Source organism: Salvia miltiorrhiza, chromosome 7, assembly GCF_028751815.1.
Source record: "Salvia miltiorrhiza cultivar Shanhuang (shh) chromosome 7, IMPLAD_Smil_shh, whole genome shotgun sequence".
NCBI classification, from domain to species: domain Eukaryota; kingdom Viridiplantae; phylum Streptophyta; class Magnoliopsida; order Lamiales; family Lamiaceae; genus Salvia; species Salvia miltiorrhiza.
The window spans coordinates 23,481,092-23,506,744 of record NC_080393.1 but is presented as its reverse complement, the minus strand read 5'-3'; the positions used below and the strand labels follow the sequence as shown (position 1 = coordinate 23,506,744).

General features: G+C 37.2%; 3 protein-coding genes across 4 annotated transcripts; 1 reads left to right on the top strand and 2 right to left on the bottom strand.

Annotated features, from left to right (window-relative positions):
- Window positions 1-829: 829 nt before the first annotated feature.
- On the bottom strand, window positions 830-4,084 carry LOC130993567 (probable pectinesterase/pectinesterase inhibitor 59). Its single transcript, XM_057918497.1, has 2 exons — window positions 2,994-4,084; window positions 830-1,643 (listed from the first exon to the last, which is right to left on the bottom strand). The coding sequence occupies exons 1-2, from the start codon at window positions 3,898-3,900 to the stop codon at window positions 949-951; spliced, it is 1,602 nt and encodes a 533-aa protein (XP_057774480.1). The 5' UTR covers window positions 3,901-4,084; the 3' UTR covers window positions 830-948.
- A 4,622-nt stretch (window positions 4,085-8,706) lies between these two features.
- On the bottom strand, window positions 8,707-13,255 carry LOC130993566 (uncharacterized). Its single transcript, XM_057918496.1, has 5 exons — window positions 13,206-13,255; window positions 9,934-12,514; window positions 9,750-9,849; window positions 8,952-9,664; window positions 8,707-8,845 (listed from the first exon to the last, which is right to left on the bottom strand). The coding sequence occupies exons 2-4, from the start codon at window positions 12,501-12,503 to the stop codon at window positions 8,954-8,956; spliced, it is 3,381 nt and encodes a 1,126-aa protein (XP_057774479.1). The 5' UTR covers window positions 12,504-12,514; window positions 13,206-13,255; the 3' UTR covers window positions 8,707-8,845; window positions 8,952-8,953.
- A 4,419-nt stretch (window positions 13,256-17,674) lies between these two features.
- Window positions 17,675-23,161, top strand: LOC130993564 (endoglucanase 8-like). 2 transcript variants are annotated; one of them, XM_057918494.1, is made up of 7 exons: window positions 17,675-19,477; window positions 20,658-21,068; window positions 21,566-21,658; window positions 21,730-21,897; window positions 21,986-22,097; window positions 22,175-22,338; window positions 22,405-23,161. In XM_057918494.1, the coding sequence occupies exons 1-7, from the start codon at window positions 19,283-19,285 to the stop codon at window positions 22,732-22,734; spliced, it is 1,473 nt and encodes a 490-aa protein (XP_057774477.1). In that variant the 5' UTR covers window positions 17,675-19,282; the 3' UTR covers window positions 22,735-23,161. The 2 variants fall into 2 exon arrangements, with proteins under 2 accessions (XP_057774477.1, XP_057774476.1); XM_057918493.1 differs by having other exon boundaries at window positions 17,681-17,890.
- Window positions 23,162-25,653: the final 2,492 nt, after the last annotated feature.

Here is a 25,653-nt window from a genome sequence, read left to right as displayed (position 1 = left end):
GCTCGTTTCTGTTTCATTTTTTTCTATTTCATTTTTTTATTTCTATTCTTCTTTTATTACAATATTTATTTTATTTTATTTATTTCAAAGCAATTATTATTATGATAAAAAATAACTATCAATATGAAAAATTGTAGTAATATTTTTTATAGATTACCTTTCATCATATTAATAGTAAAGGATTTTCTTACGACAATAATTATTTGACCAAATATTTTCTTTATTTTATTTTAGTAAATGATTTTCTTTATTTTCTTTATTTTTTCGTAATTTTTTATTTTCACATTTTTTATATTTTTTTCTTTTTTTCCAATTATTTCATCTTTTCTAAAAATATTACATTTATTCATATCAATTGTTATTTTTTTCTTACGACAATAATTATTTGACCAAATAACTAAAATTAAAAGGCGGTTCTAGGCACGGTTCCACGGTTCCCGGTTCTAACCGTGGAACCTTCGATTCACGGTTCCAAGGTGGTTCTGGCACGGTTCCAACCCGGTTCCCGGTTTCGGTTCCGGTTCGGAACCGAGAACCGACGGTTTGAGAAATCGGAACCGTAACCGAACCGGCCGAGCACGGTTTCGGTTCCGGTTCAGAACCGTGTATCACGGTTCCGGTTCCAGAACCGTCCCGGACGGTCCGGTTTTCCGGTTCGGTTCCCGGTTCCGGTTTTTTTGGCCACCTCTACTTTTATACACTCTATTTACTCTCAAGTTTCAACGCGTTTTTTGAAAAAACTTTTTAACTTGAAGAATTCCAATACATGAAAAATAAATTAATTACCAACAATTCCCCATAATATACAAAAAAAGAAGAGGGAAAACAATTCCGAATGAAGTTAATTTGATTAATAAATAATATATGTCATAACAGCATGACATGTAGAAGACTAAATGGCTAAAAAAATGAGTAGAAAAAATGTCCACAACATGAACGCATATCAAGTCACAAGCCGGCCGTAAACGGTACGCCCGTGGACGGCAGCCACGCCCGACCAGCTATGAGGCTCCCGACGGTGAAGCGCGAGGCCACATTGGAAGCCGTTATGATATGGTAACCGGGCCACTTGACCCGGTTCCTGGTGGAGGCGCCCGGGCCGAAATTCTGATACTCCCCGTAATACAAAGTGGAGAGGGCGAAATCGGAGTCCTCCCACCTGGACCAGCCCTCCGGCACGACGAAGGCGTCGATGAAGCTCTTCATGATGACGGTGCGGGAGTACTGCTGCCAGGGGCGACCCAAATAAGTCTTGAAGGAGGCGAGGACGGGTTTGAGGTCGGGCGCGGGCATGATCCGGGAGTTGTGGATGGATATGCCGGTGTTCTGGAACGGGTCGCCCCGGCCCTGGGCGGTGATCACGTTGGCCTGCCCCACCAGAGGCTTGCGGACGTAGATGATGCAGTTCTGGAATACGACGGCGGCGTTGCCGAAGATGAAGTCGATGGTGCCGTAGATGTAGCAGGATTTGTAGAACTGCCGCTGCGCGTGGACGAACAGGGTGTCCTGATACCCTTCGAAGCCGCACGCGTAGAACACCGACAGGTCGGAGGCCGACCGGAGCGCCACCGCCTGCCCCCTCTGTGGGCCCGCCGTGTTGCGGAAGGTGATGCCTCGGGCTATGAATCCGATGCCGTCGATCCCTATAATCAGTTTCCAAATATTTCACTACTCATAATATTTCTTACTTTTTTTTAAAGGATTTTTAAACTTTTTTTTTTTTTTTTATTGCGAGATACTAGTAAGTGAAGTAAAGTAAAGAGCTGTATAAATTCAACTTAAAGGAGTACAAGTTACAGAACTATCAACATTTTAGTTGGCCTAGTTAAGTAATTACTTTAAAAGATATGATGATTTAAAAGGAACAGAAAAATAATACTACTAGTCGATTTATTTATCTTTTAGTTGTCTTCAGATCGAGCAGAATCTCATAAATGTTTATTACTAGTAAATTATGAAAACTGCGTGCTTATACTTTAATACGTGCGCAATTAATGTAACATGCATACTTTCAATTGAGATTTTTTTTCTTCTTTTTTTTGTCTTTTTATTTATTTATTTATTTATTTATTTTTAGAACCTCAATTGAGATAATTAAGAAAGTGGAAAGATATTTTTTGTGGGGGCAGAAGGTGTGTATATCATGTCATCCCACTGAATAAAATTAAATAAAGTCAACCGTGTATACTAAAAAAATTTATTTATTAATCTAGAGTAAGATCCTCTGCATGCACATATGCTAATGAAGAAAAATAACAAGATTGCACATGACTCTAGTGCAGCATATATAATATACATGCTCTTAATTCCTTCGAGATCAACTACTTTGAAAAGTATGTCATTTTTTGTATTTATAATATTGATAAGAACTACATATATTTGCTTGATATGTATTAATATTAATAAATTTAATTCAACCTGTCATGGCTAAAGTAATTGTTAGATCTTTCTTAAGTGGTCTCGTTTAATTTAACACGTACTATATGAACAAAAATTTGATATGATTGTTCATTCGACAACAATCAAACGGTGATAATAATTCTGTATAAACAAAAAGTTCTAAAGTTCAAACATTGTATCCCCCAATTCAAAGAGAGAGAAAAAACTATATATGGTGGCACACATGCAGTGTTCATAATTATATTTACATAGTATTAATTAATTATTATTACTATGAAATTAGGATTTTAATTAGAATATACTACTATTAATCTTTAATTAAGATTTATTAATAATAATTTAATTAGTTATGACATATGCATAAGAGTATGCCTACGAACTAAGGAATTAACTAGTCACCTAATTAACTAAAATTAAAAAAACCTACTTCACTACTATAAAAACATAATTCTTGAGCTACTCTTACCAAAAATAGTTACCTAAGTGTACTTGCACACACCATCGAGATAAGTTTAAAGTTAAATGTAATTGTTAGGTTAATAATAGTGGCAGTAACAATAAAAAACAAAAGGAGAAGGGCGAAACTTAATTACCGACAGTCGCGGAACTATAAGTAGTGAAGCCGGAAGAGACGCTCCGGCTGCCGGTGATGACGGTGTACCTGAGTCCATCTCCGACTAGCATGACCTTATTCATTGTCCTGCTTATTAGAATATTCTCTCTGTAAATCCCTCTCTTCACATACACCACCACTCTCCCATTCCCCACCCGCCTCGACGTCGCGTAGTTTATCGCCGCCTGAATCGACCTGAACTGCCCCGTCCCGTCCTGAGCCACGATCACGTTCGCCTTCGTTGCCAGCTGCAAATCCTGCAGCATTTTCCTCTCCCGCCCCGACACCCACCCGGGGAACCCGCCCCGAGTCGTGCTCGAGTTGCCGGAGGAGTTGCTGTCCAGCAGCGCCCCGTTAGTCGCCAGGCTGTTGCTGATGAGCTCCGACACGTTCCCTGAGAGGATCGGCGAGCTGAACTTGGTCACGTTCAGGTCATTGGAGCTCCGCCGGCAGATCTCGATGTTGGTCAGCGCCGTGCTCAGCCACGTCTGCGCGTCGAAGTCGGTGAAGCTGGCGTTCGTCTGGATGCTCTCTAGGGTTGTGTTGAGTTGCTGGATCGTGTTGTCGATGAGGTTGTTGCAGTCGCGGTACACGATGGTCCGCCGCTTGCTCGAGCACCGCATCTTCACCGCCAGGGACTGGACGTCTGCCGCCCGCTCCAGCGCGGCCACGATCGTCATCGTCCGGAAATCCTCCCGGGAATTCGGGGTGAATCGGGACGGGTCCCGCCCCATGAAGTAGTTGCATGGGCCCGGGTGCGGCGTGGTGCTGCACCACAGTGCTATGCCGGTGCTGCTGCTGCTGTTATTGTCAACTGCGGCATCACCGGCATATACTAAGGGAAACATGAAAAAGAAGAATGATAATAACATGGATTTTGAAGCCATGGTGACTTAGGGTTGTAGCATGAATGGGGAAATTGAAGAGGTCTTAAAAAGATCTTGAGTTTGTTGGAGGGTTGATGACTTATACAAGTAAATGTTGCGACCCACAGTTGGAATTGTTTGAAAAGGAGGGAATGGGAGTTTAATTAAATAATGAATTTGAAATTAAAATTCAATGATATGTCTTTAAAATGAAGAGATCCTTGTTTCATGGATCACGGCCATTACACTCAAGGTGAGCGCATTTGGAGAGAGAAATTAGAGAGAGATGTCTTGCCTCATCATCGTGTCAGGAGCCATTAATTGATTAGAACAATTTGGGGGAGAGTATTAATTTGTTTGAGATGCCTCGAATCTATTTCAAAAGTCTTCTGTTGATCTAATGCTACGTATTGGCTAAAATATGGATCTGTATTATTCCAAACTTAATTCTCCTGTCTTGCCAAATATTTTAAACTCTTTGTGAGATCATAGATGATGCAATCAAAGTTTTATTGCATCCAAAATGAATATCTCTGCTGCAATATTTATTCCATGCATTAATAATTATGTGTATTAAAAAAAACTACGTTTTTTGCTAGTGATTTATAGTGGGTAATTATACGAAATTTTCGAAATATACATATGGTATACAGTATACTGCAATAAAAAAATTAAAAAAAAAAAAAAAAAAAAAAAACAGATTTTAGAATGAACTTTAATAAATTAACATTAATTTGGAATATAGTATCTCGTCCGACTACAAGGAAATTAGATAGCACAAGTGCAATGAACATTTGCTATTTTTAAATATATTCGTCGTAAATGAAAGTTTTTTTCTAAGAAAAATCCTGATCAATAACCAAAAAAATGAAATATGTGTATACTTCTGGTAAAAGTCATATTAACAGAAGTACTACATCTATATATAGATAGATCTAGCTCCAATTCTGTCTGCAATTAGATCATTCATGCATGAGAAATAAAATTTAATTATAACACGACGCCATATTTGAGGCCCAACTTTCCAAGTTGAAACATGATTTTGCTGACGTAAAACTCTGGTGAGTTGAATTATTTTAGTAACTTGATTTTGTTTTAAAAGTTTATATAGTAATTTAATTAGGGTGCCACTTAATTGTGCATGAGAAATATAAATATAAATATAATACATATATATATAAATATATCGCTTCAAGGGTGAATTGCTTAACGATGTTTGCGCGACGGCCAAGTGTGAATATAGATAAAAGTGCGAGCTGTATAACATATATAGTTGTGATTGTGAAGATTAATTATGTTTAAACTAAAGCAATTAAGAAGTTAAGTGCGATTCCGTACCTCATCTGATATCATGTCGATGGTCAAGCAGTACACATGAAGGAGATCTGAGCGTTAAGTAAGGAGCCTATATTCCACCTTAAAATTACTTAACCCAAATGTCTGATCACCTAAGCATTGAAATATGCAGGTTACCCCATGTGCTTAAGAGTATTAATTACGTTTATCATGCTTTACTTTTTTTAGGAAACATTAAGTTTATTTCTTCATCTTTTGTTTCATGGTCAACACACCGATATATAATTAGCTTCAAACCTATCTGCCAAGCTACTTCAAAGATATGATTAATCAGATCAATAAGGGGATGACTAGAAAAACATCAAGGGATAATTTTTTTGAAGTGCTAGTTTGAGGGTGATTTATTCTTTAATTTCTCGTTTAACTTTAAAAAAAATGAATAAAGTTAATAGATTAAAATTTGGTTTTTATGTAACTTGTAAATTTAATGATCCCTGTAATAATTTATGAGATATAAAAAAGAAATGAAATATAGAATGGATGGAAAATGAAAAGAAGGTAGGAAAAAAAAGGCTAATACCATAATTGAGGAAGGAATGAGTAATTATTTCAAAAAAAATAAATAATAGTTTTACTACTAAGTAAATGAATAGAATGAAGGTAGAAATAATCATTCCATTCTTCTCTTCAAATAATGTGTATCACATTCACACCACTTCTCTATTAGATCTACTTCTGTTTTCACAGTCTCTATTAGATATACTGGGACACCTTAGAAGTAACATAATCTATTTGAGTCTGAACCAGAATTTTAATTATAATTTTATGATTTTAAATAAATTTGAGCTACTATTTGATAGGTGAAGTAGCAACTAGCAACTCATATATTGACATAATGGTAATGAGCATATATCAGGTCTAACAATGCCCATCGGCCCATCAGTCGAGCCCAAATTGTTATTTAGGCCCTTACCCAATTACTCATAGGATTAATGGACATTAGAGGCACTACAAAAAAAGCGCTGATTACCGACGGCTAAATGCCGTCGGTAAAAAAAGACGGCCGCCGGTAAATAGTGTTACCGGCGGCGATAACGGCGGCAATCTCCCGCCGCTAAACGGTTCGTCGGCAACGACAATAACGGCGGCGAACATCCGCCGTCGGCAGTTAACGGCGGCGCTGCCGCCGGAATTGTCGCCGTTAAACGGCGGAGCCTAGCCGGAGAAATAGCGGCGGCAGACACCGCCGCTAGTTACCGAGGGCTATCTTGCCGTCGGTAGAGAGCCACCGGAGTCCGGCTGACCTTGCCGGAAAACTACCGACGGCGATTACCGCCGCTAACTAGCGGCGGCGAATCGCCGTCGGTAAAAATCAACCGCCGGCCGGTGGTTCACGCCGGAGGATGGCCGGGTATTTACCGAGGGGAAATTGCCGTCGGTAACTACCGACGGCGTTTTGCCCACGGTAATATTTTTTATTTTATTTTTTTATTTTATTTGATTTTATTTATTTATTTATTTATTTATTTATTTATTTATTTATTTATGTTATTGTATATTGTATATCCACAATTTATTTCCGTATTTATACGGTATTGCATACTTTAGACGAACTTCCCAGTCGGCGACCCGACTTCCCAGTGGGTCACCCATCTTGCTTGTGCTATGTGTCAAGCACGCTTAACTTTGAAATTCTTTTCGAGTGATCACCAGTACAGAACACTCGTATTATTGATATATCTACATCTATTAATTCATTTAAATGCTATATACTCACTCATATAATTATAATTTTTGAATATGTGGAGATAATACCTTAAATATGTTGTTAATTAGTGAGCGAGTTCGTTTCGGTCCTTATTTTTATCGTCGGTAAAATATTTAATTAATATTTAATAATTAATTAATTAATTAATTAATTAATTAATTTTTTTTTTTTTTTTTTAACATTAATACACCAAAAGTGTTTTAATTTGGTTATTATAATGTGATTTGAATTTATTTGTTTATGTTAAATGCAATCATCATCATCATTGCCATAAATATATAAAACATTTATAGTTTTAATAATTAAAGCACTTGAAATATATAGTTCAATAAAACATAAATTTGAAAAGAAAGTGCAAATGTAATTTTGTTTGAAAACATAAACATAAGTCTAAGCATCATCATCATCATCATCATCGGCATCAGGGTGTGGAGGTGGCGGAGCATTATACATCCTCATAAACGCCTCCAATTGAGCCACGCGGTCCTGCATCTGTTGGCGTTCTGCTTGCTCTGCCGCCATGCGCTCCTCTATCTGTTGGCGTTGTGCTTGCTCTGCCGCCAATCGCTCCTCCAGCGTGGAGATCCGTGTCTCATAAAGCTGCTGAGACACCGCAGAAGTGCCCGTGCTGCGGATAGACCCCCTACTAGCCTGACTCTGCCCGGCACTCCCGACGCCGTAGATCCGTGACCTATCAATTTGCACCACCTCCAAATACACCTCGTCTAGCCGCTCCTGTCGTCCTGTGGCAGCGGCCAGTCGATGAACCTCGGCCTAATACATACATAACAATGCATAATTGTTAGAAAATAAATACATTCACTAAATATTTGAATAAACTTAAACACTTACGTCAATTCTAGCATCTCTCTCCGACGTATAACTTCCGTCGGCGTACGTGTGGAGGCGGAGGAAGGTGGCATAGTTCGGTGCATCCTGGGGAGTACCAGGATCCAAGCTCTGTATATGCATTTATATAAGATAAATAAGTTATATTAGTCAATATATTAATTTAATTTATATACTTAATTATTTGTTAATTACATACCATATACTGCTGCAGGATACGAGTCGACTGGGACCCGCCCACGTGCCTACTGATCCCTGTACCCTCCCCATCGGGCTCGGACATCCGGTTGGCACGAGCTCGAGTTGAAACAGCCTCAACCTCGGGCTGATGCCAGTAATCCCGGAGTCCAGTCCAGAAATCGGGAGTCATCCAGGCGGGCCTAGACATCTCTCTCCCTTGGCTGATACACTGCTTGAGAGTTGTCTTGTAGTCGCTCATCATGTCGGAGTACCTTTTGCGGGCTTTTGTCTCCCACATGATCCTCACGTCATGCTCATCATCGGGCTGCCACGTAAACTCTTTCTGTTGAAAGAAAGAGAATTAATTTAATATCAAACATTTTAACAATTTAATATGATATATTTATATGTATTATAAATTTAATTGTACCTGTAATTCATCAAAAAATTTATCCTTCATCGTCGGGGGCGTCAACTTCCATGTGTACCCGCCTGGGTTTTCAAACATCTTAAATGTGCACGTGCAAGCTTTGGACAGGCCAGTGGGCTCCAACAAAACACTGTGTACAAGTAATTGATTAACTTAATCATGGTGTACGAGAAACAATAATTTTAACTAATGTACTTACCCAGTCTCAGGATGCCTCTGAAATACCGTCCTCCCATCAGGTGCCTTAACCTCTCTCTCTCTGATAGCGGCAGCTGTAGGGCCCCTAGGCCTTCTAGCCCGTGAACTACTAGAAGCCTGGGGAGTCTCGGGAGTCCCAGAAATATGCGTCCCAGACCCATCAGATGTATCTGCTGTAGCTTCTGGCGCATTAACGCCATATCGCCTCCCAAATCCCAACAAACCTCGAGAGGTAGACATGATGCCTGTTGCATACAATTAAATTAACAAATATATAGCGACACATAACATTAACAGTAACAAACAAACATAACAAATTTGCAATCAAATTCAACCAAAATGTGCATTTACATTTATTCATAAGCATCACTACTATCATCATCACTATCGTTAGATGTCAACGGGGAATCATCGTCTTCTGCTTCATCGTCATCTTCAATCTCAACGACTCCACCGAGGGGATGAAGGAGAAGTGGTTGTTCAATGCCTACACTTGTGTGAGTAGGCATAATAGTAACCACTTCTTCTTGAAATGGTTGATCTAATGTTGATGTAGATGCTGCAGTAGACACTTCAACCTTAGATCTTGCGTTGACTTTGCATGCTGACCACCAATTTTTCTTTGATTGGTTCGTACTGGGATAGGGACAGTAAAACACTTGAACTACTTGACTCGCCAAAACAAAGGGATCATACTTCCTATATCTTCGTGTGTGGTTCAGTGAAACTAACTTGAAGTCTGTATCAATATAAGTTCCCTGAGCCGACAAATCAAACCATTCACAGTTGAACAAGACTGTCTGCTTAATTGGATACCCCGGATACTCCAGCACGCAAACCTCTTGCAGACGCCCATAAAAGTCTAGCACATCTCTATCACTACCATAGACCGAACCTTTTATGCAAACGCCACTGTTCACAGTCGCACTCTCTCTATCATGATCAGTTGTGTGAAACCTGTAGCCATTCACGAAATAGCCGGAGTATGTTTCAATCTCCCTTAATGGTCCAGCTGCAAGCGACCTAATATAAGGGTTCAACTCGTCGTTACAAGGACGACAAACCTGTTTCACACAAATATCATTTAAGTTTGCTAGCCAATTTTAGAGTAAGTAAATGTATATTTAACATAAATTTATCGTCTCTTACGTAATGGTTAAACCACAGAATAAACTCGTTGTGAAACGCGACTTCAAACTCTGCATCAGTCATGTAAGGATTTGCATATCGTTTTTCCTCCTTGAAGATCCTTGGATACAAAGAATCAAATAAATATGTTAACACCTATATATGATGAACACTTCTTATACGTAAATTGAACGAGAATACTCACTTGCTATATGTCTCTGCAACCTCTGCACAATTGCTCAAAATATACATGTGTGCAGCATGCCATTCGCGCTCATCCATGTATCTCTTCGTCCCTCGGCCAAGTGAACGCCCAATAGGTTTGAATATGGCGAGACAAAGAGGATCATCATTTTCAGCAACGGGCATCTCAATATTGCGAGGCAAAGTTGTCCACTTTGTAGATATTTGATCTTCAAAGTAAAACGAAGAGAAGGTTGACATTTCTGCATGTAAGTATGCATTGGCGATGGACGCCTCAACCTTGGCTTTGTTCTTTATATGATTTTTTAATGTCCTCAAATATCTTTCAAAAGGATACATCCACCGATATTGCACTGGACCAGCCAATCGTGCCTCATCTGCCAAATGAACTGGTAGGTGCTCCATTGAATCAAATAAACTAGGCGGGAAGATACGCTCAAGTTTGCAAAGAGTAACAGCTATCTTCTCACTCAGTATTCTCATGTCATATATGGCCACGTTGCGGGATGTTAATTCTCTGAAGAAGAAACTTAACTCTGTAATTGCCTCCCAAACATTCTTAGGAAGAAGTTCTTTAAATGCAACAGGCAGAAGGATTTGCATGAACACGTGACAGTCGTGACTTTTCATGTTGTGCATCTTCAGGGCGTTCATGTCAACGCATCTACTAATATTTGACACGTACCCATCGGGAAACTTCAGACTCTTGATCCATTGGAGTAAGATCTTCTTCTCTTCCCTGTCAAGCGTATAACATGCTTTCGGATACCCTCGAGTTCCAGCCACTTTCTTCAACTCTTTCCGCTTGCAGAAGGTGTTCAATTCTTCTCTAGATTTTTCTGTATCTTTTGTCTTCCCCTTCACATTCAGGACAGTATTAAACACGTTATCAAACACATTTTTCTCAATGTGCATAACATCCAGATTATGTCGAATCAAAAGATATCTCCAATAGGGTAGATCCCAAAATATGCTTTTCTTTTTCCACCCTACATCTTGATATTTGGCGAGTTGAGCGTTCCTGCCATCGAAGTCTTCGGTAACCTTCACGAAGCCTAACCCCTCGATTTGATTCAAGATTTGTATTCCTGATCTTTGTTCTGGTGGACCAACATTGCATGTCTTATTCCTCAAGAATGAAGTTTTGTTTCTCCTAAACACATGGTTAGGAGGTAAGAACTTCCGATGATTATCAAACCACGATTGTTTTCCACTCATCGGCAAAGTGAATGCTTCTGTATTCTCCATGCAATGTGGACATGCCAATTTCCCAGCTGTACCCCACCCAGACAACATAGCGTACGCTGGAAAATCACTGATAGTCCATATCAGAGCTGCTCGCATCTGGAAATTTTGCTTCAACGATATGTCGTAAGTGTTCACACCAACCTCCCACAGAGATTTTAACTCGTGTATCAATGGCTGTAAGAATACGTCCAACTTCATCTTTGGGTTTGATGGGCCAGGCACGAGGACTGTGAGGAACATGAATTGTTCTTTCATGCACAACCACGGAGGCAGGTTATACGGCGTGACAATAACTGGCCAAGAAGAATATTGACGCCCTGATTGTGCAAATGGGGCAAAACCATCTGTAGAGAGGCCCAATCTCACATTTCTGATCTCATCGGCGAATCCAGGAAAGACTGAATTCAAATGTTTCCATGCCGGAGAGTCGGCCGGGTGGCGCATTATCCCATCGTCTGTGGAGGTCGCATGCCACCGCATATGTTCAGCAGTTGCAGGAGATGCAAACAATCTCTGCAATCGGGGCGTCAAGGGAAAATAGTGCATCTGTTTAGCGGGCACTTGTTTCTTTCTGCGACTCCCAGATGCACGCAAGCTGTCCTTATATCGTGATTGGTCACAGAACATACAACTATGTAGCTCACTAGTTTCCCCCCAATACAACATGCAGTTATTAACACAGCAATCGATCTTCTCTACTGGCAAACCCAAACCACGTAGATTTCTTTTCGTACTATAGAAGTCTTCTGGACAGTTGTTACCCTCTGGTAAAGCAGCTTTCATCATCGAAGACATCTGATTGTAAGTCCTCTCTGACATGTGGCTTTCAGTCTTTATGCTCATGAATTGAGTCATCCAACTTAATTGTGAGTACGTGTCACATCCTGCGTACAATGGAGTATCCGCTGCATCCAACATGTTATAAATCTGTTGAGCGTCATTATTGGGCGGCTGCTCCAGATTTGGAGGATCTTGATAATTACTAGGTCCAGCATGGTCATGCACCATCCTTTCGTAGTTATTGTATAATCCATCATCCTCATTCATTACAGCATGTTCTCTCGGCATAGACAGCGGTGCTTCCCCGTGACAAACCCAAACTTTGTAATTCAGGACAAATCCACGCCTACTAACATGTTCTCTGACCGTAGGTACATCTAAATACGCTTGATTCTTGCACTTCTTACACGGGCACCTAATGTTACCTTGTCCATCTGTGTACGCCGTTTGATTGAACGCCCACTCAAGGAAAAACTCAAGCCCCGTTTCAAATGCGGTACGATCATTGTATCTCGCGTACATCCACGTACGATTATCACTCATTCTTGCAAATTCTAATTGAAAAAAACAAATAAAACATAATAAATTACTTGAAATCTAACAAAATTTCGACAGCATAACCCCACTATCCTAACTACCAAGTGCTCGACTCTACCAGCAACTATAGTGACCATAGTGGTCCTAATTTACTAAGCCTATACTAGGTCTACCCGACCCCCCAATGTCGAAGCAATAATACAATACAAATAAAAGCAATAAAAATCATGGTAATTAAATTAAAAACAATCATTTGTAGGGAGAAGATCCTTAAGATTATATCAATTTCTATCCCAAAGGGAGAAGATCCTTAAGAAATTGATTAAATCTATCCCACAATATATATATATATATATAATAATATAACATTTCATAAACACATAGCACATAACATTTAATTTAACAAAATTATCCAACATATATAAATTATTCTAACAAATTAACAACTTAAAATATAATTTAAAATTAATCATGCTTCATAATTTAAAATTAAACTAACAACATATACTAATTGATTAATATATATAATTTAAAATTAATCATGCTTGATATAATTTAAAATTATTCATGCTTCATATAATTTATTTATAAACAAAGCTAATTATAAATTAATTATTAACTATATATAACAAATAAATCTATTTAATTAACATATAAATACATAAAAAAATTCATAAATAAATAATTAAACAAGAGAAGCGTACGTACGGTGGTGGTTTCCGGCGGGTGTCGTGAAGAAAGCGGCGAAACGAAATCGTCGAACGAAAATAAAGAATATAAGTCAAATTAAATTTAAAAATTATATATATATATATATATATATAATTAAAATTAAATGATATCTAGAGAGAGAGAGAGAGAAAGAGAGTTACCGGGCGGCGGGCACGGCGGCGGTCGGCGGCGGGGGTTCGGCGGCGGCGGTCGGCTGGTGGCAGCAGCAGGCAGCAGCAGAAGCGGCGGGGGGTGGGGGGGATCTGTTTTGCGCAGAACTGAAAAAAGGAGGTTACGCGTGCCCTAATATTAGACATTACCGAGGGCAAGTGCCGCCGCTATCTAGCGACGGCAACAACGCCGTCGGTAATTGTGTTAAAATAATGTTTTATTGAATATTCAAAACTTAACGGCGGCGTCGCCGTCGCTAGTTAACGTCGGCGGGTTTGCCGTCGGTAACTGGCCGGTAATTTCGAAGGTTCGGGTCGCCTGAAATGCCGCCGCCGTGCCGCCGTTGTGTACCGACGGCAATAGCGCCGCCGGTAGTTTACGCCGGTAAACACGCGTTTTTTTGTAGTGAGGCATTCATGGCGAAAAGGATCCTTTGCAGTAGGGAGAAAACGTAGCACGGTACTCCCGCAAAAGATTTTCTTTTCTTTTTGGCCCATTCAATTAATTTTGATTCGTAGCCATTTTTTTCATCTTTTTTACTTGTTATATTTCTGTTTTCAGCTCTCTGCTTATTTTTAATTTCATTTTAGGAGATAATTGTTAATTGGAGATTTTTTTTTCATAACCACAGTTAAACATTTCAAAGGCTTTATTAATCAATTTTCCACAAAAATTTAGTTTTAAATCTTTTTTAGTTTTTAATTAGGCGCTTGTGTGACACGCACTATTCCTTAAAGCCATCATGCCTTACCCGATAAATCGGGTCTCCCTCAGTAAGCCCTTGTTGCAGTGGGGGACTTGATCGCCACCTTACTCGAGTTGGTGGGATCGAGTACCCACCTACTCTCTCTTTATACCTACTTTTACAAATTTCAATTTATTTATTTCTTTCCATCAACTCACTTTATCTACTAATTACACATTTCTTGATCTCCGTATCCAAAAGTAATGGGACATTTATAATGGGACGGAGGGAGTATGATTTTGAGATTATCATATAAGGTTTGTTTTCATAGTTAGGGCTAAATTATTTTCTGCTCCCTTCGTCCCATAAGATTGTGCACTCTTTTCCATTTTGGGATGTCCTACAAGAGTGTGCACTTTCCTTTATAGGACTCATTCTTTCACTAATAAAAGTGTGCCCCTTCTTCCACTAACAACACACTATCCTAACATTTATTAAAACTCCTGCCACCAACAACCATGCACACTCGTATTTTTTTGGGTAGTCCCAACGAAAATGAGACATTTCCTTTTTTTTGATAAAATTAGAGAATTTAAGATCCTATTAATAAAACTCATTAATTCCTTATTTTTCTTAATGACCCTAATTAATACTCATATCCAATCTCATTTCACCTGTTTTACAGAATCATATATATATATTTCTTCGGCGATTTCTTGTCGCTTGTCTCCCTCGCCGCCGCCGCCGCAGCCCCCGTTTCCCGTAGCTACGAAATACCTTCTGATTCTCTACCCTTTCTCTTGTACTCACTAATTTGTGACCCAAAATTCATAATTTTGAAAAATCTCCAAATTTTGAAAATTTTCCCAAATCGAGAGTCTTTTGCCGCAGCACTAGGGTTCTGTGATTTTCTTGGGGGAGGAGGGGGTAAAGGTGGGGCTGGAGCAATTTGTGGGAGAGGCGACACTAGGATTCTGTGATAGTGGCTGAGGATTTGGGGGATTTTTTCATAGGGTTTCGATTTAGGGTGGGAAATGAAGATAGGTTCAGGATGATTGGTGGTGGTGGATATGGAGGGACGGGGCTGGGGATTCGGAGGGTGGGAGAATGAAGATAGGTTCAGGGTGGTTGGTGGCAGTGGTGATAGAGGGGCAGGGCTGGAGATTTGGGGGATTAAGGGGAAGACACGTTCAGGGTGGTTGTTGGTGGTGGAGATGGAGGGGCGCGCCGCGGCAGCAGGAGGTAAGTGGCGCTATGTGATGGTAGGGAATTTAGGGAAGGGAGGGGCGGTTCAAGGTGTTGCGGCGCCTGGTTTTTTAAATTATTTTTGAATTTATTTTTTAAAAAAATCATTAATTACACGTTTTTTTTAGAAGGATTAATTACACATGTAATTAAATACACTTAATACACTAAACATCAACTTAAATATTTTGTCCAAAAGAAATGCATCACTTATGATGGGACAAAGAGAGTATACTTTTTGGTGATTAATTCATTTAAGTTAATGTTAACTAATTATTTAATAAATGTGCATTTTATCTTTTTTATTTGGTCTTTGCAATGCTTATATTGTTGGGATGTGCTTGGTAGTTTGAGTTTAATTTGACTAAAATCTTTTAATAGACTACTTGTTGTTGTCCGTGATGTTTTTACAGGAAATCATATTCGTTTCGATAGATTTGTGTTGGATGAGTAAAGAGTTTGTTGCTATACGAGTCTATAGATGAAAACAGAGTGAAAATTAGACCCTGACTGAAAAAGAACGGACATGAAAAAGTATGCGTGACGTGCCGCATGCACATGGCGCGTGGAGGTAGACACGTGCGGGCTGACCCGTGTGAGCTGACCAGCGCAGCCGCGTGCCCGTGCTAGTACAAGAGATTCTGGAAAGACCACACAGGTCAGGTACGCGGTCATGTGACCGCGTGCCTGACCCGCGCGAGTCTGCGTTTGGAGCAAGGCTAGGAGGTAGACCCGCGTGCGTCTGGTGTTGAGGTTGCGTGTTTGCTAAGTTTTTTACGAACCTTGACAATTTTATGGTACGAATTGATTTTTACTTAAATTTCTCAGTGTCTCGCACCTTGGCCTATCAATACCACATGAAAAGCTTCAAGAAACGAACATAGTCTTTATTTCTGAATTTCTACATTGTAGAGCTTGAGAGTAGAGAAGATATGTGGAGCCAAAGCAAGAATAGCTAGATTCCACAATTTTTCCTACGGGCCGGTTTTATTATAGAATGATTATGTTTTTCATTGTTTATAGTTTGCTAGTTAATTTACATGCCTATGTATGGCTAGTAATCTTTTATCCTAAGGTTAGAGGGTAAACAGATGATGAATTTATGAACTTATTATGAATTATCAATCTAAATCTATTTTTACATTTCATGTTCTTGGATTTATTGTTTTTTCAATTGATTGATCATCAATTCGTATGATTAATTGCATTGATTTGATAGCGGGAGATAATTATTGATGCTTTGATAAAAATATGGAATATCATTTTCAATATTAATTAGTCAACAAGACTTGAGATTTGCATGGGAATTATAACCTTAGAATCTATTGAGAGTTGCATGCTTAAGTAGAATTTGAAGAATATTAAATGAAACGAATAGAGTAATAAATTATTATTAGTGCAAGCGACCCACAAATTTCGATTATGATTTTTCTTAGAAATTAAGGAGTACAATACATACGCAAAGTTGATTTTTTGAATGTTTTCGTATGTTTCTTAACTTTTTTTCAACTCTAATCTACATGCTACAATCTGATTGGATGGTTTTTCACTTGAGATCCTTCTCTATTTTAGAGATACGATAAGTGGTACTTTACATTAAGAATCCTTTTGATGGGAAAAACATACAAACTTATAATAGAAGATCCCAACATGTTGTAATTGTAATTATTATTTAAGATTAAAGTTTCAATTTGAAGTTCATTAATATGTAGTTTTTAATTTATTTCATTCGTTCTAATTAACTTGATCAATATTCGTTTTTAGGGCATCCCCCAACTAAGTTGATCAATTTTTGTATATGGAATAAATATAAGTAAAGAAACATCTAATTACTTATTCACTTTATTACGAAACACACTTAAAACACTAATTTTTTAAATCTTGTGTTAAAATATTATAGGAATTAAATCTTGTGTTAAAATATTATTTTCCTATAAACAATTATCAACATTCAATTCTTTATCCACTTTTTATCGACTTGTGATATATCCTCCTATTTCATAATATTGTGAATGCTATTTTACAAAAATATTTAATAAAAAGAATCCTTCAATTGATGAAAAAAAACGTACACCAATTTACAAGACAACCAAACGTGCTATTATTATTCATCGAGCCCGTAAGTAAAAAAAAATCACAAGTAGTGAATGTGATCTGTAGGTAGAAAATCGTCACAAATTCAGCTGAATCCAATATAAAATTTGGAGTTTAGAGATTGACTTTGTGAATATTTTGTGTGAGAATTACTTAAAGGCGGTATATGTGGATTTCCCTTAAATCAAAGTAGCAAACAATATTTGACGATCATTCTTTTAACCAAACTAAACATGAAATAAATATAACGGTTCCTGGCTGTGATAGTGATAGAATGAAAGTGATAATGATGAGAAAATTAATGTATATGGTGATAGTATTAGTATTAGTGAGTGTGAGTAGTGGAAATGTAATATTGCATGATTATGGGGATGCCCTTGCTAAAACCGTATTATTTTTTGAGGGGCAGAGGTCAGGGAAGCTGCCTGCTACGCAGCGTTTGGCATGGAGAAAGGACTCGGCTCTTCGCGACGGTCTCGATAAGGGTGTAAGTGTCATTTCCTCATTTTATCTCATTTGATTTGATTTTTAATCTCATCAATTACGCTCACAATCCAATTTCTAGAATTAGTTTTCGTACATAAACAGAGAATAAATATTCTTCTGTTTTACCCTATTTTTCTATGGAGAAGAATGTTTGCTCATGTATAACAATCCCTTCTAAAGCATCGGAACAATAATTATTCTGTATAGTAAATAGAGATACTAATTAGTAGTGGATTTGAAATTTATAATTATTTGAATTAATTAATTCAAAGTTAGGATGCTATAATTTTTTATTTTTAATGATAAATATAGTATTAATTAGAGTTTATTTTATGTAATATTTTTTTATTTTTACAATAATTGTATAATAAATAGATTAAGAGTAGGACATTGTGGAACACATTAAATTGTGGGACATAAGATCCCATTCGGGTTTCGTGTAGTGTGCACGCATGCATCCTTGTTTAATTTATATATCTTTGAAATAATTCCTACAAGAAATTTATTATTATCTTTGTCCATAAAAGAATTAACTATTTCTTAATTATATGAGTTTTAATAAATAGGTTAAATGTGTTTTGAATATAATGAAGATCTCATTTTTTTATAGTTTTAAATTGATTAATTTGGTTGAGTGATGTTTAAAATTACAATATTGGTAAATACTGAATAATACAGAGGGTTATAATTACCGTGTGGATGAAATAAGGGTCTTAGTCATATTTCTTACCAATATAAGAAATATGAAATAAATGTATTTTTTATGAATGGATCAAAATAGAAAAGTAAGTAAATTTTTCGTGGATGAAGAAAATATTTAGTATGTCATGTTATTACTTTAAAATTAATTTAGAGCAAACCTTCTGCTCCCGGTAAATTATATATAAGCAGCATGCATATATAACGGCCAATAATGAGGGGAGATCGAAACTTAGAAGAAAATTATTAATTGATTGTTAATGCTACTTTGCATAAATATTTAGAGAATCATTTAGTTGATGGAAATAATTATTTATTAAACATTTCTCACTTCTCAAAACAAATTAAACTCTAGCTCACTTTAGTAAAAATCAATAAATTAATTTGACGCATTTGCTTCTATAAACAAATCTCCCAAAAAATATGTTGCCCTTGATTCTGAAAGAAAATACAAGTCCATAGCTAGCTAATTGTTTGGAATTTCAAAATTAAAATGGATTAAATTGATGCATTTACTTTTGAAAACAAAACTATCTATTTATGAAAAATTCTCTCCCATCGCCTTCTCAAAACAAAACTCTCTATCTGGAAAAAATTATCTTTGTCTTCGATTCTACCCAAACTAAACACCATTAAATATTGTTATTCAGTGATAGAATTGATAAGAGGAAGGGAGATATATGTGAAGGTGATAATGATAAGAAAAATAATGTATGTAGTGATAGTATTAGTGGGTGTGGGTAGTGGAAATGCAATATTGCATGATTACGGGGACGCCTTCTCAAAAAGCATACTATTTTTTGAGGGGCAAAGGTCAGGGAAGCTGCCCGCTACGCAGCGTTTGACATGGAGAAACAACTCGGCTCTTCATGACGGCCACCACCAGGGCGTAAGTCTCATTTCATCTCCTGATTTCGAGAGATATGATTAGTGCTTTTGTGCCTTATTTTTGGAGGATGTGGGGCCGCTTGATTTGACTCTCAATCTACATTACTAATTTCATAATCCAATTTTATTATTTTTGGAGGATGTATCAAAGTTGTTATTTTTGTCCATTCACAACAAATGTATTTAATTTATTTTTAGTAAATTTTTCATTCACTGTAAAATAAAACTCTTACTCCTCTCATAACATATTCAATTATTTTATTAAAATTCATGTCATTTAGAAGTGGATACATTTTTTGTCGAGGGAGGGGAGGGAATATTTAAATACATAAGAGAAGATAACCGTATGTTGGGGGCGCAAAATGCTTGGTCATGTTAAAAAGTATCGAGTTCTATTGAGCAATGAATAATCAGAATTTTTACTAACAATCTTTTCAGGAATATTAAGCAGAATTTTTTTTTCTCTCTCTCTCTATATATAAAAGAAATAGTGGGTTCAATTTTAACAAACCCAAGGTGCTGCAATAAAATTTTAAAGTAGTATTACCTCTCACTGGTGCATCTCATCAATTATTTCTGAGCCATTTGACACCAAATAGTGGGAAAAAATATTGAGAAAATCAATTTATTAGAGCTCAAAGTTTTTTTAGGTTCCTAATTTTGGTTGATTTGTAAATATAGGATAAATTTTTCTGGGGGCTTGTAATTGTAGGATAAATTTTAAAAAATTCGACATAAGTAGGACAAATTGAACCTAAAAAAATAATTTGTCATATAATTACAAGTCCGAAAAAATTTATCTTGCATTTGCAAAATAACAAACATTACGGGCCTAAAAGACCGAGAGGAAGAGAGAACTTTTTTAAAAAATTTAATCTTTAAATAAATAAACGTTAAACCCGTAACTTTGGCTATTTTGTAAATGTAAGATACATTTTTCGGGCTTGCAATTGCAGGACAAATTATTTTTTCTGGCTGAATTTGTCCCTAATGCCAAATATTTGAAAATTTGTCCTACAATTCCAAGTCCAAAAATTTGTCTTACATTTGCAAAACAGTCAAAGTTACGGGCTAAAAAAACTTTGGGCTCAATTTATTACAGTTGTATTAAATAAAATATTCGATATAATTTTTTATCAATTTAGGAAGAAATAAAAAATACAAATCCTTGTATGACACAGGTGGACTTAACCGGTGGATACTACGACGCCGGCGACAACGTTAAATATAATTTCCCGATGGCATTCTCAACGACGATGATGGCGTGGGGAGTGATCGAATACGGCAAGACAATGGGCCCGGAACTGGTGCATGCGCTGGAGGCGGTGCGGTGGTCGACGGACTACTTCCTCAAAGCCACCGCCACTCCCGGCGTCGTTTATGCTCAGGTTGGAGACCCCAAAGCCGACCACAATTGTTGGCAGAGGCCAGAGGATATTGACACTCCTCGAACGGTTTATGTGGTCAGTCGGAACGCGCCCGGATCCGAAGTCGCAGCGGAGATCGCGGCGGCGCTGGCGGCCGGCTCTTTGGCGTTCAGAGCCTTCGGAGATAAAGTGTACGCTAAAGTGCTCCTCAAAAGGGCTTCTGAGGTAACCATTTGAACCAATAAATTAAATTAGTGCAGTTCGTTTCGATTTTGCACCAAATTTGGTGCTGGGATAAAAAAGATTGTGTTCAACTTTCACAATTTTAGTGCAAAATCCACACTAAAATGATACTACCATGTATGTGGAAATCCTCTTAACTAATAAATGCTGCAAATATAGCATCAATTAACCAACACAACACACACATTTCTTGATTGGCATTTCACATTATATGGGATGGAATTGTTGAAGATGAGAAGAAATGCTATTTACGGTAAAGGATACTGTGTGGCTAGCTTGCATTGATCTGCTACAATAATTAAAGCCCAAACCAAATTAACTTTTTTCATTATGAATAATTGGACTACCGTTTTGCATTATCAGAGTGCACATAATTTGATTACTGTTCTGATTATTAACAAAAATATATATATATATGAAATATATATTTGGTTTTCGAGATTTCTTATATGTTTACATATATTTTGTTTTTATATCAGGTATTTCAGTTTGCAGATAAATATAGAGGGTCTTACAATGACAGTATCGGTGAAGGAGTGTGCCCTTTTTATTGTGATTATAGTGGCTATCAGGTATATATATAGTAATGTAAATGAGATGTAATTTTGTAAAAGCAAATTTTGAATAATAAATTTTTGTGCAGGATGAATTGTTGTGGGGCGCAGCATGGCTCTACATAGCCAGCAAAAAGAATCTTTACTGGAATTACGTTACGCAGAACATGATAAACTTCAAACCGCAGATAGAATCCGCCCTTTTCGAATTCGGATGGGATGCAAAACATGCTGGGATCAACGTTCTTCTTTCTAAAGTATGTTTCCCTCTCCATGCATATGCTATCTCTTTAATTATTATATCTACGCTTAGAAAATCTTTCAAAATTATGGCCGGACATGCAGTTGGTGCTAAATAACAGCATGGAAGCTTCTACTCCTTTCCTCTCCTATGCAGACTCCTTCATCTGCTCACTTGTGCCCGATTCTCCCACCAAGACTGTTCAATTCTCTCCTGGTATAATCTATCTCCTTAATTTCATATATATGATATCTTCAATATAATTTGTGGAAGTTAATTTATTTGTAGTGCAGGCGGGCTTCTGATAAAACAAGGAGTGTGCGACTTGCAGCACGCCACCGCCCTCTCATTTCTGGTATTGGCCTACGCTCGTTACTTGAAGAAATCTCCGCATCTCATCCGATGCAACGATAAAATCATCACTCAAACCCAGCTTGTGGGTTTCACAAAACAGCAGGTACGTACGTATGTAACATATCCTCCAACAATATATATCGATGCTTATATTAAATGTGAATTGAAGGTGGACTATATACTGGGAAGCAATCCATTGGGAATGTCGTACATGGTGGGATACGGCAGCAAGTATCCGCGGAGAATACACCACAGGGCATCCTCGCTGCCATCGCTGGCTCAACATTCCGACCACATAGCCTGCAAGGCCGGCACGCCCTACTTCTTGAGCGCTGCCGCCAATCCCAACGAGCTGACGGGGGCGGTGGTGGGAGGCCCGGAGGTGGACGACTCCTTTGCTGATGATCGCGTCGACGCCTCCAAATCGGAGCCCACCACTTATATCGCTGCGCCTCTTGTAGGATTATTGGCTTATTTCAAAGCCCGCTCGTCTCACTGACTACAACATTCCAGAAAAGGCGGCATTGTTTGTGCAACACCTTACGCGCCGGAATCACACACGTGCTCACAACTGTTCACGTGCTTTTTTTCCACATCCCCCTAACATTACTCATTCCTTCATTTTCTGGCGTTTTTTCATATATATACGTTAATTCAGACCAACATCAGCATCACAGTTATTCCAACGCATTCTAATATCAATTATCAAACTCAAATAATTTGCACTCTCTACCTATACCTCTAATTTAGACCCGAGGTCCACGTTCTAATTGTTGGACTAGAATTTCACCCACGACTTTTCTCGTTTGGAAAATACTATTTTGTGTTAGTTTGCTATATTATGGTAGTTTTTGTTGTTGTAATTCAATTAAACTGTAAACTCAATTAAAATATCGAGTCTTACATGGTACGTGGTTTTTTTTTTTAATTACAAGAGACATCTAATATATCCAATCAGCAACCTGCACGCAAGTGGAACCTCTACACCACATAAAGGTGGGAAAATACCATCCACACAAAAATGAAAAAATAAATGTATTTGATAAAAAATTAAATTTTTAATCAAAGATCGTGGAGAAAATAGATTTCGAGCAAAGTTCGTCATATTATATGCAATTAACCCTTTTTTTTTTAAGGTTAGTTCAAACTTCATATTTTGTTAATACTTATGCAATTGAGCCACCGCACAAAACTGGCAAATCGTCGCATACGAGAGAGCGAAATCTTTTCTTTTTCTTCTTTTGAGGGGAAGAGGAACGGGAGATCGGAATCTTGCTAATTCTAAATTAATGCAAAATTAAATACTTAATTCTGGATGAAAGGACGACAACAACCAAAATAGAACGATCTTTTTTTTTTTCAATAATAGAAAGATCAAATCTTGAAAAAACGTGCAAATGATGGGGATCCAGATGTACCAATTAGGTGACAATATGAAGTTAAGTGGCGCGGACATTATAACTTGCATTTGCATACAATAAAATTGCAGAAATAATTATTTGAGTACTCTATTCCTCCTTATTGGAGCATCCACATTGATCGACTCATCCGTCCGATTCGAATTAATTTAATGGGAGTCAACCAATGCGGGATCAGATGGATCCTCTGTCCCATTATTTTGTGTGTACCACTCTTAATTTATTTATTTTATAATTATTTTTAATAAAAATAAAAAATATATTATATTATGAACTCTAATTAATATTTATAACTAAAAATTGAAATTTTAACAAATTAATTATATACCCTAACTTTGAATTAATGAACTCAAATAATCAATTATTAATTCAAATAAATAAAAAAAAATAATTATAAACCCAAATTGGATGAGTGAACCCTTGTTAATTATCTTTTTATAATATTAAAGCATAATACATTAAAATTGAAGAAAATATAATTAAAAATTATAATAAATTAAGAGTGATACACGGTGGTACACACAAAATAGTGGGACATAGGATCCCATGTGATGCGGGATGGGGGGGACTCGAGTTTCGACTCATATTGATGAGCCAGGCTCATCCGTTATTTTGTGCACGCGCGTGCGATGCACGCGCCACTTTTTTAAAAAAATAAAAAACAAAAAAAAAAACCTAATGGATATGAGTCAGTTGGATGAACCTCCCCAATACAGGGCATTGACTCATAACCGACTCATCCGTGATTGAGCCTCCAACCGACTCAACATATGTAGATGCTCTTAATTAGCGCTTCTATCATAATTGTTGCAAACTTTATTCTATTCAATAGAATATTCTTATTAAAATACGGTTATTTATTGAAGAAAAAAGAAAAAACGAACCAAGAGAACCCTTGACAGCACAGCGACGCAGACTAAGGGCCGAGCCTCGTTAAAATCCCTTTACAAACCCAAAAAGGGAAAAATCGTAACGGGGAAAAAGAGTACTCGTCAAACAAAAAACAAAAACAACGAACACCAGCTAACCATCCAAATGTGGGAAAGCTTCGGGAGCTCCGGCCTAACCATCGCCCCCAAGCCATCCCGGACACCTGAATAGTGATAAAAAAAACTCCCAATGCTCAAGATGGGAACCATCAAAGAAGAGTACGCAACAACGACATGGACCGCACCTCCCTTGAGCGAAGCTCATCACAACCCCCAATAAATAACTATTCAATAGAATATTCTATTATACATATACTTTGTCCATCCTTTAAAAATATTCAACGTAATTGAAAAAAATAAAATAAATCAACAATTTTCCTATCATACTCTTATTTACTTATCCAAATTGAAGACTATGTAAAGAAAAATAAATGACCGTTAAATTCAATGCATATTAATGAAGGTATAGTACGAAAAAAATAAATTTTTATATCTTTATTAAACAAAAAATACTCCTATGTTTTGGGGAATAGGTAATTACATAACTATGGATCTACTTGTAGATGGCGTTTTAAATAATTGAAATAATAATATAGAGAAAGGTTCAACAGATAAATGCTAAATATTTAGATAATAGAGAATTCGTGAAACAAAAATGAACAAATCTATAATTTTAATGAACAAATCAATGTACCGCATGAACAACATTTTGGTCTGGGTTCGAATCCTGATGGTGGCGAGTTTTTCTTTATGTTTACTAAATACGTCTATTCATTAGTTATGTTGATCTGTTTATAAAATGTATAGATTTATTCATTCTCTCGAAAAAGATAATTTTCTATGGAACTCAACCCTAATATATATATATATATATATATATATATATATATTTGTGAAAACGTGAGAACCATCAAATCTAATGCATTCACTGTAAAAATTAATGCATTCGTTGTTAAAATTAATGCACTCAAAAAAATAAAAAAAAATTGCTCCCTTCAGGATTCGAACCCAGAATTTGCATTCATCCAACAAGATGATACATCCACCGTAGATCTTGATAATCGAATGGCT

What these genes read in the sequence shown, in the direction of transcription:
- LOC130993567 (XM_057918497.1), bottom strand. Translation starts at nt 3,900, where the DNA reads ATGGCTTCAAAATCCATGTTATTATCATTCTTCTTTTTCATGTTTCCC. An exon ending in TTATAGTTCCGCGACTGTCG is followed by an intron (nt 1,644 to 2,993) that starts GTAATTAAGTTT and finishes AACTGATTATAG; the next exon opens with GGATCGACGGCATCGGATTC.
- LOC130993564 (XM_057918493.1), top strand. Translation starts at nt 17,690, where the DNA reads ATGATGAGAAAATTAATGTATATGGTGATAGTATTAGTATTAGTGAGT. An exon ending in GACTGTTCAATTCTCTCCTG is followed by an intron (nt 22,098 to 22,174) that starts GTATAATCTATC and finishes TTTGTAGTGCAG; the next exon opens with GCGGGCTTCTGATAAAACAA. An exon ending in TGGGTTTCACAAAACAGCAG is followed by an intron (nt 22,339 to 22,404) that starts GTACGTACGTAT and finishes TGTGAATTGAAG; the next exon opens with GTGGACTATATACTGGGAAG.
- LOC130993566 (XM_057918496.1), bottom strand. Translation starts at nt 12,503, where the DNA reads ATGAGTGATAATCGTACGTGGATGTACGCGAGATACAATGATCGTACC. An exon ending in GTTGCAGAGACATATAGCAA is followed by an intron (nt 9,850 to 9,933) that starts GTGAGTATTCTC and finishes TTTGTATCCAAG; the next exon opens with GATCTTCAAGGAGGAAAAAC. An exon ending in TTCTGTGGTTTAACCATTAC is followed by an intron (nt 9,665 to 9,749) that starts GTAAGAGACGAT and finishes TGTGTGAAACAG; the next exon opens with GTTTGTCGTCCTTGTAACGA.